General features: G+C 47.0%; 1 protein-coding gene across 18 annotated transcripts in view; it reads right to left on the bottom strand.

Annotated features, from left to right (window-relative positions):
• The window catches only part of ppfia1 (PTPRF interacting protein alpha 1), a 71,181-nt gene that overhangs the window by 15,296 nt on the left and 42,331 nt on the right, over window positions 1-13,554 (bottom strand). For 17 of the 18 annotated variants that reach the window (XM_030376293.1, XM_030376292.1, XM_030376302.1 and 14 more), the window contains 5 exons: window positions 10,122-10,350; window positions 4,392-4,421; window positions 3,291-3,406; window positions 1,404-1,576; window positions 380-473 (listed from right to left, as the gene is read on the bottom strand). In XM_030376293.1, the coding sequence (XP_030232153.1) occupies window positions 380-473; window positions 1,404-1,576; window positions 3,291-3,406; window positions 4,392-4,421; window positions 10,122-10,350 (642 nt within the window). The remainder of the gene's footprint in view (window positions 1-379; window positions 474-1,403; window positions 1,577-3,290; window positions 3,407-4,391; window positions 4,422-10,121; window positions 10,351-13,554) is intronic. The other variant, XM_030376303.1, reaches the window with a different exon arrangement.

The raw sequence follows: 13,554 nt of genomic DNA, 5'->3' as shown, positions 1-13,554 counted from the left end.
GTGTATATATCAGGCATCCACTGATACCACTTACCACTGAGAACAAGTAGAAATACTTTAGTACCATGGTTGGGTATGAGCGTTATAGTTAGCGATGTTTGGTATTAAACCCTTCTCTCCAGTCGTCCCCACACATCGTGCAGCAGGGCCCCAACAGAAAGGCAGCTGCCGCCGCAGCCGAGGGGACCGTTGGAACTGACCCCTTTCGCCCTCTAAACCGGGGACTTGTTTCAGTAACGGTGATAAAAGGAGGCCTCGGCTCGTGGTGTCCCCTGGTCGTATGGGAGAGGTTCTACCAGTTAGAGTAATGGGCCCAGTATCGGGCAGACTACTGGTATCCCTAACCCTAGTATATATATACGGCCGTAGCGTCACCCACTTCTTCTGCAGCTTCCGGTTCTTCTCCGCCGGGCCCCCCAGGGTGCCCAGGCCCAGGCCGTCCTTGGGCCCGCTCTCTGCCTCCGGGGTGCCGGCTGAGGGAGACAGACAGACAGACAGTCAGAGAAGAGGCTCCCAGGGCGCTGCAAACAGCAGTGCAGAGGCAGTGAGCCAGCCAGCGGCCCCAAGCTAGAGACCCCCTGACCCCAAGACCCCCAGCTAGAGACCCCCAGACCCCAGCTAGAGACCCCCAGACCCCAGCTAGAGACCCCCAGACCCCAAGCTAGAGACCCCCAGCCCCAAGCTAGAGACCCCCAGACCCCCAGCCCCAAGCTAGAGACCCCCAGACCCCCAGCTAGAGACCCCCAGACCCCCAGCCAGCAGCCCCAAGCTAGAGACCCCCAGACCCCAAGCTAGAGACCCCCAGACCCCAAGCTAGAGACCCCCAGACCCCCAGCCCCAAGCTAGAGACCCCCAGACCCCCAGCCAGCGGCCCGAAGCTAGAGACCCCCAGACCCCCAGCCTGCAGCCCCAAGCTAGAGACCCCCAGACCCCAAGACCAAAAGCTAGAGACCCCCAGCCAGCGGCCCCCAGACCCCCAGCCAGCGGCCCCAAGCTAGAGACCCCCAGACCCCAAGACTCCCAGCTAGAGACCCCCAGACCCCAAAAACCCCAAGCTAGGGACCCCCAGCTAGAGACCCCCAGCCAGCAGCCCCAAGCTAGAGACCCCCAGACCCCAAGACCCCAAGCTAGAGACCCCCAGCCAGCGGCCCCGAGACCCCCAGCCAGCGGCCCCCAGACCCCCAGCCAGCGGCCCCGAGACCCCCAGCCAGCGGCCCCGAGACCCCCAGCCAGCGGCCCCCAGACCCCCAGCCAGCGGCCCCCAGACCCCCAGCCAGCGGCCCCGAGACCCCCAGCCAGCGGCCCCGAGACCCCCAGCCAGCGGCCCCCAGACCCCCAGCCAGCGGCCCCGAGACCCCCAGCCAGCGGCCCTAGTGCAGAGGCAGAGCGGCCCCCGGGCTGACCTTGGCTCAGGGGGTCTTTCCCAGGAGGGCCGGGCCTCCCCTTCTCCTTCTTCCCAAACAGACGGCCGATGGACGACTTGATGCTCTTCTTCTTGGCCGCTTTGTTGAGGGAGTCCTGACTGCTGTTGCTGCTGCTGGGGTTACTGCCCTGTCCATCCTGCAGGCCAGCCAGACTGACAGAGACAGATATAGAGTTAAAACAGGCCTGCCTGACTGACGGACACAGATATAGGGTTAAAACAGGCCTGCCAGACTGACAGACACAGTTATAGGGTTAAAACAGCCCAGCCAGACTGTCAGACACAGATATAGGGTTAAAACAGGTGGGGTTACTGCCCTGTATGTCCTGCAGGCTGAAGTCCATACGTCTCCCTGAGGGTAGAACGCTGGTCTTAAGGAGTTTGTAAACGTCTTCTGAGGGTAGAAGGCTGGTCTTAAGGAGTTTGTAAACTTTTCCCTAAGGGTAGAAGGCTGGTCTTAAGGAGTTTGTAAACGTCTCCTGAGGGTAGAAGGCTGGTCTTAAGGAGTTTGTAAACTTCTCCCTAAGGGTACAAGGCTGGTCTTAAAGGGGACTTATTATACCACCAGGTGTGAGTGTGATTAGCCTTACAAGCCGTTTCGAAAATCTGCCTAATATGACATCACTAGTGGGTGTGTCCACCTAGATCTGTGCTGGATAGATCTATCTACCAGCCTACCCAGTGGACTGAAGTAAACATTGCTCATCAATCCAGCACAGATCTAGGTGGACGGACCCACTAGTGATGTCATATTAGGCCGATTTTCGAAACGGCTTGTAAGGCTAATCACACTCACACCTGGTGGTATAATAAGTCCCCTTTAAGGAGTTTGTAAACGTCTCCTGAGGGTAGAAGGCTGGTCTTAAGGAGTTTGTAAACTTCTCCCTAAGGGTAGAAGGCTGGTCTTAAGGAGTTTGTAAACTTCTCCCTAAGGGTAGAAGGCTGGTCTTAAGGAGTTTGTAAACTTCTCCCTAAGGGTAGAAGGCTGGTCCTAAGGAGAGTGTGTAAACGTCTCCCTGAGGGTAGAACGCTGGGAGTTCGTAAACGTCTCCTGAGGGTAGAAGGCTGGTCTTAAGGAGTTTGTAAACGTCTCTCTGAGGGTAGAACGCTGGTCTTAAGGAGTTTGTAAACTTCTCCCTAAGGGTAGATGGCTGGTCTTAAGGAGAGTGTGTAAACGTCTCCTGAGGGTAGAACGCTGGTCTTAAGGAGTTTGTAAACGTCTCCCTGAGGGTAGATGGCTGGTCTTAAGCAGAGTGTGTAAACGTCTCTCTGAGGGTAGATGGCTGGTCTTAAGGAGAGTGTGTAAACGTCTCCCTGAGGGTAGAACGCTGGTGTTAAGCAGAGTGTGTAAACGTCTCTCTGAGGGTAGAACGCTGGTCTTAAGGAGTTTGTAAACGTCTCTCTGAGGGTAGATGGCTGGTCTTAAGGAGAGTGTGTAAACGTCTCTCTGAGGGTAGAAGGCTGGTGTTAAGCAGAGTGTGTAAACGTCTCTCTGAGGGTAGAACGCTGGTCTTAAGGAGTTTGTAAACGTCTCTCTGAGGGTAGATGGCTGGTCTTAAGGAGAGTGTGTAAACGTCTCTCTGAGGGTAGAAGGCTGGTCTTAAGGAGAGTGTGTAAACGTCTCTCTGAGGGTAGAACGCTGGTCTTAAGGAGTTTGTAAACTTCTCCCTAAGGGTAGATGGCTGGTCTTAGAGGGTGTGTAAACGTCTTCTGAGGGTAGAACGCTGGTCTTAAGGAGTTGTAAACGTCTCCCTGAGGGTAGAACGCTGGTCTTAAGGAGAGTGTGCAAACGTCTCCTGAGGGTAGAACGCTGGTCTTAAGGAGAGTGTGTAAACGTCTCCCTCGGGTTAGGGGGGGGGGGGGTTACCCGCGGATGTCCCTGATGTCCTCGTGGCTGGCGGTGTGCGCCCCCCTGCTGATGGAGCGCGGCGTGGTGGGGGGCGAGGTCTCACAGCGGATCGGGGCGTGGTCGTCCTGCGCCGACTGGACAGCAACACAACATGAGACAGAAGGGTTAGCTTCCCCCACTGTGTGTAATGCCGCTTTTCCACCGCACATGTAGCTCGACTCGACACGACACGACTCGACACGACTCGACACGGTAGCAGCGCGGGTCCTTTTCCACCGCAAATAGTACCTCCGGGACGTGGGCGGGGTCGGCTGCGCGAAAGGGCCGTGACGTATTTTTGTATGCGACGCAAACAACACCTACGTAACCCACACATGGACAGAACCCACATAACAACAATGGAGAACATCGATGCGATGGTATTCGTGTTCGTATTATTAGCTGGCATGTTGAAGAAGTGGAATATGTTGGCTGCGGCGCTGCTATGGCTGTTACCAGCATGGTTGCCATGTCGCTCTCGTGACTTCGTCACACTCTCTGGCCAATCAGTGGCCGGCCGTCTGCCGACGTCACCTTTTAGCATCGGCTCAGCCGCTTGGAACCTAGAGCGAGGCGGTACTAGAAAAAGCAGCCACTTCAGGTACCAGATACCATGTTTTCGCGGTGGAAACGCAAAAAAGGCGAGCTGAGTCGAGTCGTGTCGAGCTGGTACCATGCAGTGGAAAAGCGGCATTAGAGACCAGTTGGGGTCACCAACCGGACCCCCCAACCCCTGTAGACCAGGTAACGAACGGGACCAGATGAAAGTTAAACAAAGTTTAGTCCCTCTACAGTTAAACTCTCTTAATGGTTTCTGAACTAGTAATATTAATATAAAGTTACGACAGTTCCACTGAATCCTCTCCTGTATAAAGCATCTCACTAACATAGTAGAACTCATCTAACAGACTCTTAAACAGAGCTGAGGGTTGGATGTTCTGATAGTGTGGATGATGAGGATGGAGAAAGACAAGGCTGAACAGCAGCCACATGATGGGGGACAAATGCAGGGGGTGAATGATGGTCTGGAGGGGAATCGGTGCAGAAGGGACAGTAGCAGTGAAGCAGAGTCTAGATTACCTTCCTGCGGTGCTTTCGCAGGTCGCTAGGCTGAAAGCGGCAGAAATGGAGAGAAGAAAAGAGTTAGTGGACACAAGACTCAAACCTAGAGGAACCACGCCATGCCAGAGGAGAAAACACACACACACACACACACACACACACACACACACACACACACACACACACACACACACACACACACACACACACACACACACACACACACACACACACACACACACACACACACACACACACACACGTTACAGGGAGATCTGAAAGTGAAACGGCAGCAGAGATGTGTTGTTGAACATCACAACTCTGTGGGGAAGAAAAACGGCAAACTCACACAGCGCAAGGTTGGGTGGGGGGGGGTGGGGGGGAGCTCGGTGCAGCTCAGCAAAATTTATAACAAATAATAAAAACAAGGGACTAAAACTTGTCCAGGGGCTGTTAACCAAGGGTAATCTGGTTTAATAAATAATAATTTGTGTAAAGACATTTTGGCATCAAACGGAAGAAATTGCTAGGTAATGATCCACTGGTCAGGGTTAAGGTGTTGATCCACTGGTCAGGGTTAAGGTGGTGATCCACTGGTCAGGGTTAAGGTGGTGATCCACTGGTCAGGGTTAAGGTGGTGATCCACTGGTCAGGGTTAAGGTGTAGGTGGTGATCCACTGGTCAGGGTTAAAGTGTAGGTGGTGATCCACTGGTCAGGGGTAAGGTCTAGGTGGTGATCCACTGGTCAGGGTTAAGGTCTAGGTGGTGATCCACTGGTCAGGGTTAAGGTGGTGATCCACTGGTCAGGGTTAAGGTAACCAGTTAATTTGATGTCTCCCTATTGGCTGAGACAGCAGGGGCTGGTGAATTTGCTCCTGGTAATATTTAACTAGAGCTGTCAAGCGATTAAAATATTTAATCGTGATTAATCGCATTAATGTCATAGTTAACTCGCGATTAATCGCAAATTCTTTTTCTATGCTAAATATCCCTTGATTTTTTTGTCCCATAATTCTTCTCATTTTAATTCTCTTATCAACATGGTGAAGTGCATCGGCTTGCCTTGTGCAACATTGGCATTGGCAAATACTGATCAAACAGGACGATACAAAAATAGAGCCTTTGAACCAATGTCATTTGAACATAGCAGTCAGGCTACTGCTTCTTTGTTTTGAGCCAATTTTTTTTAAATAAAATAATTGCGTTAATCGCGCGATAATTTTTTTAACGCCGTTAAAATTGGTTTGCGTTAACGCCGTTAATAACGCGTTTAACTGACAGCTCTATATTTAACCCTAACTCTAACCCTAACCCTATGTCCACCCGGAGTGGATCCACAGCTCAATCCATTGCTCGCAGACAGAGTACAGTACCCATCAACGCAGTACATCTTCTGGCTGATACTATTCTTCCCCTGGAGTTAAATACCTAATCACCATTTCCTCTCCTCCGCTGTCAGAGAGAGGCCCAGATTAGCAGGCTAAAGAAGGGCCAGTATGGAGGAGAGGACAGGCCTTCTGGAACAACTTGTGAATGGGCATGTTCAAACAGATGACATGGTATTGAAGCCGAGCGCCCGCTTTCTGTTCAAAATCCAAACACAATCGATTGCAATAAATCGTGTGCTTGCTTTAGAAATAATAAAAAAAAGAATTAAAAACGGGTCAGTATACTAAGCATATTCAGAATAAGGATGTTATGTCCTGCCAAAGCAGAACCTGTCGTGAGGGTAGCCGAGGTGACACCATATATATATATATATATATATATATATATATATATATATATATATATATATATATATATACACATACATACATACATACATATATATATTCTACTGTAACATACTGTAACTAATTTAAAGGGTCTTAAGGACAGCCTGACTGCACCCAACTCTCCCCCCCAGCCAGGGAGAAGGGGGAGGGGGGGAAAGGGGTACCTGGAAGAGGTAGGGTGCATAGCTATAGAGGGGTTGGTGGTCTCGGAAGCAAGCGGCAGCATAGGGCAGGTAAGTTACGGTCTGCTGAGAGAGGGAGGGCTGGATGATGCAGGGGTTATAGTTAGCGCACTGGGGGGGGGGGGGGGGGGGGGGGGGTTACATAACACGTTACATACATGGCATGCTCAGATCATTAGAATGACATACATATTGGAGACGAGAACCCTGATTCTGTTTACCATCAGGGGTGCATTCACAAAGAACCTTAGGGGTCAGAATGCATCGTAAGGGGACCCCTAACTCACCACAATGGAGGACTGCGAATTGCTAAAGAGATAGAGGCTAAATCCTGAGGCCACAAACCTGTGGTTGTGGCCTCACTAGGGTACTGTAAGGATGCTGTTCTGTACACTAGTGAACGATGCTGTTCTGTACCCTAGTCGATGCTGTTCTGTACCCTAGTGAACGATGCTGTTCTGTACCCTAGTGAACGATGCTGCTCTGTACCCTAGTGAACGATGCTGTTCTGTACCCTAGTGAACGATGCTGTTCTGTACCCTAGTGAACGATGCTGTTCTGTACCCTAGTGAACGATGCTGTTCAGTACCCTAGTGAACGATGCTGTTCTGTACCCTAGTGAACCATGCTGTTCTGTACCCTAGTGAACCATGCTGTTCTGTACCCTAGTGAACGATGCTGTTCTGTACCCTAGTGAACCATGCTGTTCTGTACCCTAGTGAACGATGCTGTTCTGTACCCTAGTGAACCATGCTGTTCTGTACCCTAGTGAACCATGCTGTTCTGTACCCTAGTGAACGATGCTGTTCTGTACCCTAGTGAACCATGCTGTTCTGTACCCTAGTGAACGATGCTGTTCTGTACCCTAGTGAACGATGCTGTTCTGTACACTAGTGAACGATGCTGTTCTGTACCCTAGTGAACGATGCTGTTCTGTACCCTAGTGAACGATGCTGTTCTGTACCCTAGTGAACGATGCTGTTCAGTACCCTAGTGAACGATGCTGTTCTGTACCCTAGTGAACCATGCTGTTCTGTACCCTAGTGAACCATGCTGTTCTGTACCCTAGTGAACCATGCTGTTCTGTACCCTAGTGAACCATGCTGTTCTGTACCCTAGTGAACCATGCTGTTCTGTACCCTAGTGAACCATGCTGTTCTGTACCCTAGTGAACCATGCTGTTCTGTACCCTAGTGAACGATGCTGTTCTGTACCCTAGTGAACGATGCTGTTCTGTACCCTAGTGAACGATGCTGTTCTGTACCCTAGTGAACCATGCTGTTCTGTACCCTAGTGTCTGTACCCTAGTGAACCATGCTGTTCTGTACCCTAGTGAACGATGCTGTTCTGTACCCTAGTGAACCATGCTGTTCTGTACCCTAGTGAACCATGCTGTTCTGTACCCTAGTGAACCATGCTGTTCTGTACCCTAGTGAACCATGCTGTTCTGTACCCTAGTGAACGATGCTGTTCTGTACACTAGTGAACGATGCTGTTCTGTACCCTAGTCGATGCTGTTCTGTACCCTAGTGAACGATGCTGTTCTGTACCCTAGTGAACGATGCTGTTCTGTACCCTAGTGAACGATGCTGCTCTGTACCCTAGTGAACGATGCTGTTCTGTACCCTAGTGAACGATGCTGTTCTGTACCCTAGTGAACGATGCTGTTCTGTACCCTAGTGAACCATGCTGTTCTGTACCCTAGTGAACGATGCTGTTCTGTACCCTAGTGAACGATGCTGTTCTGTACCCTAGTGAACCATGCTGTTCTGTACCCTAGTGAACCATGCTGTTCTGTACCCTAGTGAACCATGCTGTTCTGTACCCTAGTGAACCATGCTGTTCTGTACCCTAGTGAACGATGCTGTTCTGTACCCTAGTGAACCGTGCTGTTCTGTACCCTAGTGAACCATGCTGTTCTGTACCCTAGTGAACCATGCTGTTCTGTACCCTAGTGAACCATGCTGTTCTGTACCCTAGTGAACCATGCTGTTCTGTACCCTAGTGAACCATGCTGTTCTGTACCCTAGTGAACCATGCTGTTCTGTACCCTAGTGAACGATCCTGTTCTGTACCCTAGTGAACGATGCTGTTCTGTACCATAGTGAACGATGCTGTTCTGTACCCTAGTGAACGATGCTGTTCTGTACCCTAGTCGATGCTGTCATGTTAAGATGTTTAATAATCCATCGTTATTTTTTTTTTACATTTTTGTTTCTTTATCGATATTTGATGAGCTTAGTTAGCAAGTGTAGCGGGGGCTCAACGCTTACATCTTATAGGGTTCTTACCAGGGTCATAGTGTATGCGTTAGAGTTATATGTTATAGAGATGATATGAGTAAGGGATAATGTATAGAACGCAATGTGTATTTTCCGAGCGAATATTCGAATACTCGTTCCAGAAAAAAACACCATCAAAAACAACATTAATAATCCCTATATACTCCCTGGAACCGATTTGACATTATCTGCATATTTTGTTGAAGATTTAATAGCTTTTGAACCTTAATTAGCAGGACTAAGTAGGTTGAACTTATAGTCCTTATAGTTTTCCCCCATGAAAGCGAACAGCTGTTGACGCTTATATTTTGCCTCCCTCGCTCTGGTAACGTCACGCATGTGGAAAAAAAACAAAAAACGAATTCCGAATACTGATTTAAGCTTAGAATACTAATTTCCGAACGAGAATTTGAATATTTGAATAATTCGGGCCAGCCCTAATAATAATATATTATAATATAGGGTTAGGGTTCTTACCAGGGTCATGGTGCATACTATGTTATAGAGTTGATATGATATATTATAGTACAGGGTTGGGGTTATAGAGTTGATATGATATATTATAGTACAGGGTTGGGGTTATAGAGTTGATATGATATATTATAATACAGGGTTGGGGTTAAAGAGTTGATATGATATATTATAGTACAGGGTTGGGGTTATAGAGTTGATATGATATATTATAGTACAGGGTTGGGGTTATAGAGTTGATATGATATATTATAATACAGGGTTGGGGTTAAAGAGTTGATATGATATATTATAATACAGGGTTGGGGTTATAGAGTTGATATGATATATTATAATACAGGGTTGGGGTTAAAGAGTTGATATGATATATTATAATACAGGGTTGGGGTTAAAGAGTTGATATGATATATTATAGTACAGGGTTGGGGTTATAGAGTTGATATGATATATTATAGTACAGGGTTGGGGTTAAAGAGTTGATATGATATATTATAGTACAGGGTTGGGGTTAAAGAGTTGATATGATATATTATAGTACAGGGTTGGGGTTATAGAGTTGATATGATATATTATAATACAGGGTTGGGGTTATAGAGTTGATATGATATATTATAGTACAGGGTTGGGGTTATAGAGTTGATATGATATATTATAATACAGGGTTGGGGTTATAGAGTTGATATGATATATTATAATACAGGGTTGGGGTTATAGAGTTGATATGATATATTATAGTACAGGGTTGGGGTTATAGAGTTGATATGATATATTATAGTACAGGGTTGGGGTTATAGAGTTGATATGATATATTATAGTACAGGGTTGGGGTTATAGTGTTGATATGATATATTATAATACAGGGTTGGGGTTAAAGAGTTGATATGATATATTATAGTACAGGGTTGGGGTTATAGAGTTGATATGATATATTATAATACAGGGTTGGGGTTATAGAGTTGATATGATATATTATAGTACAGGGTTGGGGTTATAGAGTTGATATGATATATTATAGTACAGGGTTGGGGTTCCTACCAGGGTCATGACCCCCATGCGGTCCATCTCTCGGTTGGGGCTGCGGGGGACCCGGCGGGGGGTGGAGTGTCCGGAGCCGGGCGGGGACCCCCCGACCGAGGACCCCCCACCGTGGGAGGGGGGCAGGGAGCTCATGGAGCGGAAGCGGCCCCCCAGGCCGTCGCCCCCCACCCGGCACTCGATCTCCTCCGCCCGCTGGGAGGTGTTCTCCTTCTCCTCCTGGATCATCCTGAGGGTGGAGAGAATGGGTGGTGTAGAGGAGACTGACCTGTAGGGTGGTGGTACGAGGAGCGTCTGCATTGGTATATTAGGTATACCAACACCAACAGGTACACCAACACCATCAGGTATACAACACCATCAGGTATACAACACCATCAGGTACACCAACACCTCTACACCATCAGGTACACCAACACCATCAGGTAAACCAACACCATCAGGTACACCAACACCATCAGGTATACCAACACCAACAGGTATACCAACTAGGGCCCGACCGATTCATCGGCCTGCCGATTTAACTGGCCGATTATAGCCTTTTTGAAAATAATCGATCGCCGATTCCAACCGATTTTTTATTTTTTTTTATGTTATTGCGCTTAGTATCCTGCAGATTGCGCTCCTACTCGCCTAGCTAACTAACAACTTTAGCTGGAGTAAAAAAGAGGAGATTGAATTTTACCGTACAACATGAAAGCACGCTCGCTCAGGCAGCTGCGCGCTCACCTCACTAATGTACACAAGACGCGTTGTTTGAGCATGTTGTGACCATACTGCTCAGCACGCACGTGTTAGTCACTGCTCACGAGCGCAGCACATTGGGAGTTAGTTATTTATTTTACATTTTAAATTACACTCATTTTTGACTGTAAATGTATTCTAAAACACTCAAAGGTTCTGCATTCAATTCACATATTCGTCAAAAGTGTTTAAAGTATATTTACGGTATCAAAAACTACGTTTTATATGCTTTTTTTTTTCTTTTTTAATCGGCCGATTAAATCGTAATCGTAATTTTTCTCTGAAAATAATCGGCATCGGCACTCAAAAATCAATATCGGTCGGGCCCCAATACCAACACCATTAGGTACACCAACACCATCAGGTATACCTGGCAACACCATCAGGTACACCAACACCTCTACACCATCAGCTACACCAACACCTCTACACCATCAGGTACACCAACACCATCAGGTATACCAACACCATCAGGTATACCAACACCATCAGGTACACCAACACCATCAGGTACACCAACACCATCAGGTACACCAACCCCATCAGGTATACCAACTCCAACACCATCAGGTATACCAACCCCATCAGGTAGACCAACACCATCAGGTATACCAACCCCAACAGGTATACCAACACCATCAGGTAACACCATCAGGTATACCAACACCATCAGGTATACCAACCCCAACACCATCAGGTATACCAACTAGAGCCCGACCGATATAGAATTTTTAAGGCCGATACCGATACGAATATTTAGTGATTTAAAAATCCGATATGCCGATATATCGGCCTATATATATATATATATATATTAGGGATGGGCACGAGTAGTAAATTCCAAACTCGAGTGATCGAAGGAATTCCTCGAGGATCAATCGAGTACTCGTTAAATCGAATCTATTTTTAGAATGCAACGCATCTGCCGCAGGAATAGGCCTGATGATGAACGGCAATATTACCAACCAAACATGTAATGCTTATTCTCCATCAAAACAGTCAGAGTTATCAGAGTATTCATTATATATTTTTGCAAACGTTCAAAACACATTTTCCTTACAAAAATAAATATGCGTCTCTCAATTTAAATCACGTCGAACCAAGGCCTGTAACAGTTTAAAAAAAACAAAAACGAAACAAGTAGCCGCCTAACCATTGGAAATAATTTAAAGCTGCAAATAAAACGGCAGCAAATGGACTATGGAAATACTCAGCGTTGTGATCTTCACTACACGCCCGGGATTACAGCTGCGTCTTGCGGCGGTGAAAATAGCCGACACACTTTCACTTTCACCGTTGCTGCGGGTCTGCTTTCCCGAACTCACCGTTGTGTTTCAGGAGCATATGTTGCCGCATAGTACTTTCTGGTAGCTCGATTTCGCTTGGCATATTTTACATTTCACCTTATGATCTCCTATTTATTTAAAGTATTTCAATTCTTCGCTGCGCTTTGCTTTAACCGCCATCTCTTAACTTATTGAATTCTGGCGTGCCTGCACACGGCACGGAACGCGCCATAGAAATGGATGCATTTAATTTACTTTGTGCCCACGGCATGCGTTAGTGGCGCCAACAGAAAATTGATACATTTGCTACATTTGCAGAAAACTTTGTTTGTGTGTATATGCAAACTCGAGTTTGCCTGTCCACCAACCGAGTTCATTTGTAACGAGGAGTACTCGAGTAATCGATTCCTCACGCCCATCCCTAATATATATATATATATATATATATACATTAAAAAAAATCCAGAAACGCGCAACAAAACAAACACATTTCCCTAACATTGGTTATTTGTAGTTATCCTTTAAATCCTTTTCACTCTCAGCTAACACGTAACAACAGCAAAACTGGACATGGTAGTCATGAATTAAGTCATGCTTATCGACTTTAGAGAATTGATGGGGATGTTCTTTTAATTGTTATTCAAGCAATGTATGTCTCGTGACAGTTGCCAACTTACCATGAACACACTTGCACACATGAACAACACCGATGATCTCCGTCGATCTCCGTCATTCACTCTGCCTAACTCTGGCTGAATCAGCGGGTTTTGTGCGTTAGAGCGCCCTCTGGTGGACCAACTTTTTTTTTTTCATATTCATTTATCGGCCATTATAAATGCCGATACCGAATAGTTTGAAAAATGCCTTATATCGGCCGATAATATCGGCCTGCCGATATATCGGTCGGGATCTAATACCAACCCCTCTACACCATCAGGTATACCAACACCATCAGGTATACAAACACATCTACACCATCAGGTACACCAACACCTCTACACCATCAGGTATACCAACACCATCAGGTATACAAACACATCTACACCATCAGGTATATCAACACCATCAGGTACACCAACACCTCTACACCATCAGGTACACCAACACCTCTACACCATCAGGTATACCAACACATCTTCCCCATCAGGTATACCAACACATCTACACCATCAGGTATACCAACACATCTACACCATCAGGTATACCAACACCATCAGGTATATCAACACCTCAACACCATCAGGTACCAACTAGGGATTTGAATAATAACGAATAATCGATTATTCGATGTGTGCCGACATTCAGAAAGGCAGCCATGGATCATCGGCAAGAAATCACAGTATCTTAAACACAAAAAAACAGCTACCTGCTAAGTAGTTCCAGTCGAATTGTCTGTTCAACCA

This window comes from Gadus morhua, chromosome 14, assembly GCF_902167405.1.
Source record: "Gadus morhua chromosome 14, gadMor3.0, whole genome shotgun sequence".
In the NCBI taxonomy this organism is placed as follows: domain Eukaryota; kingdom Metazoa; phylum Chordata; class Actinopteri; order Gadiformes; family Gadidae; genus Gadus; species Gadus morhua.
The sequence above is the reverse complement of the archived record's forward strand: the minus strand, read 5'-3'. Positions and strand labels throughout refer to the sequence as shown.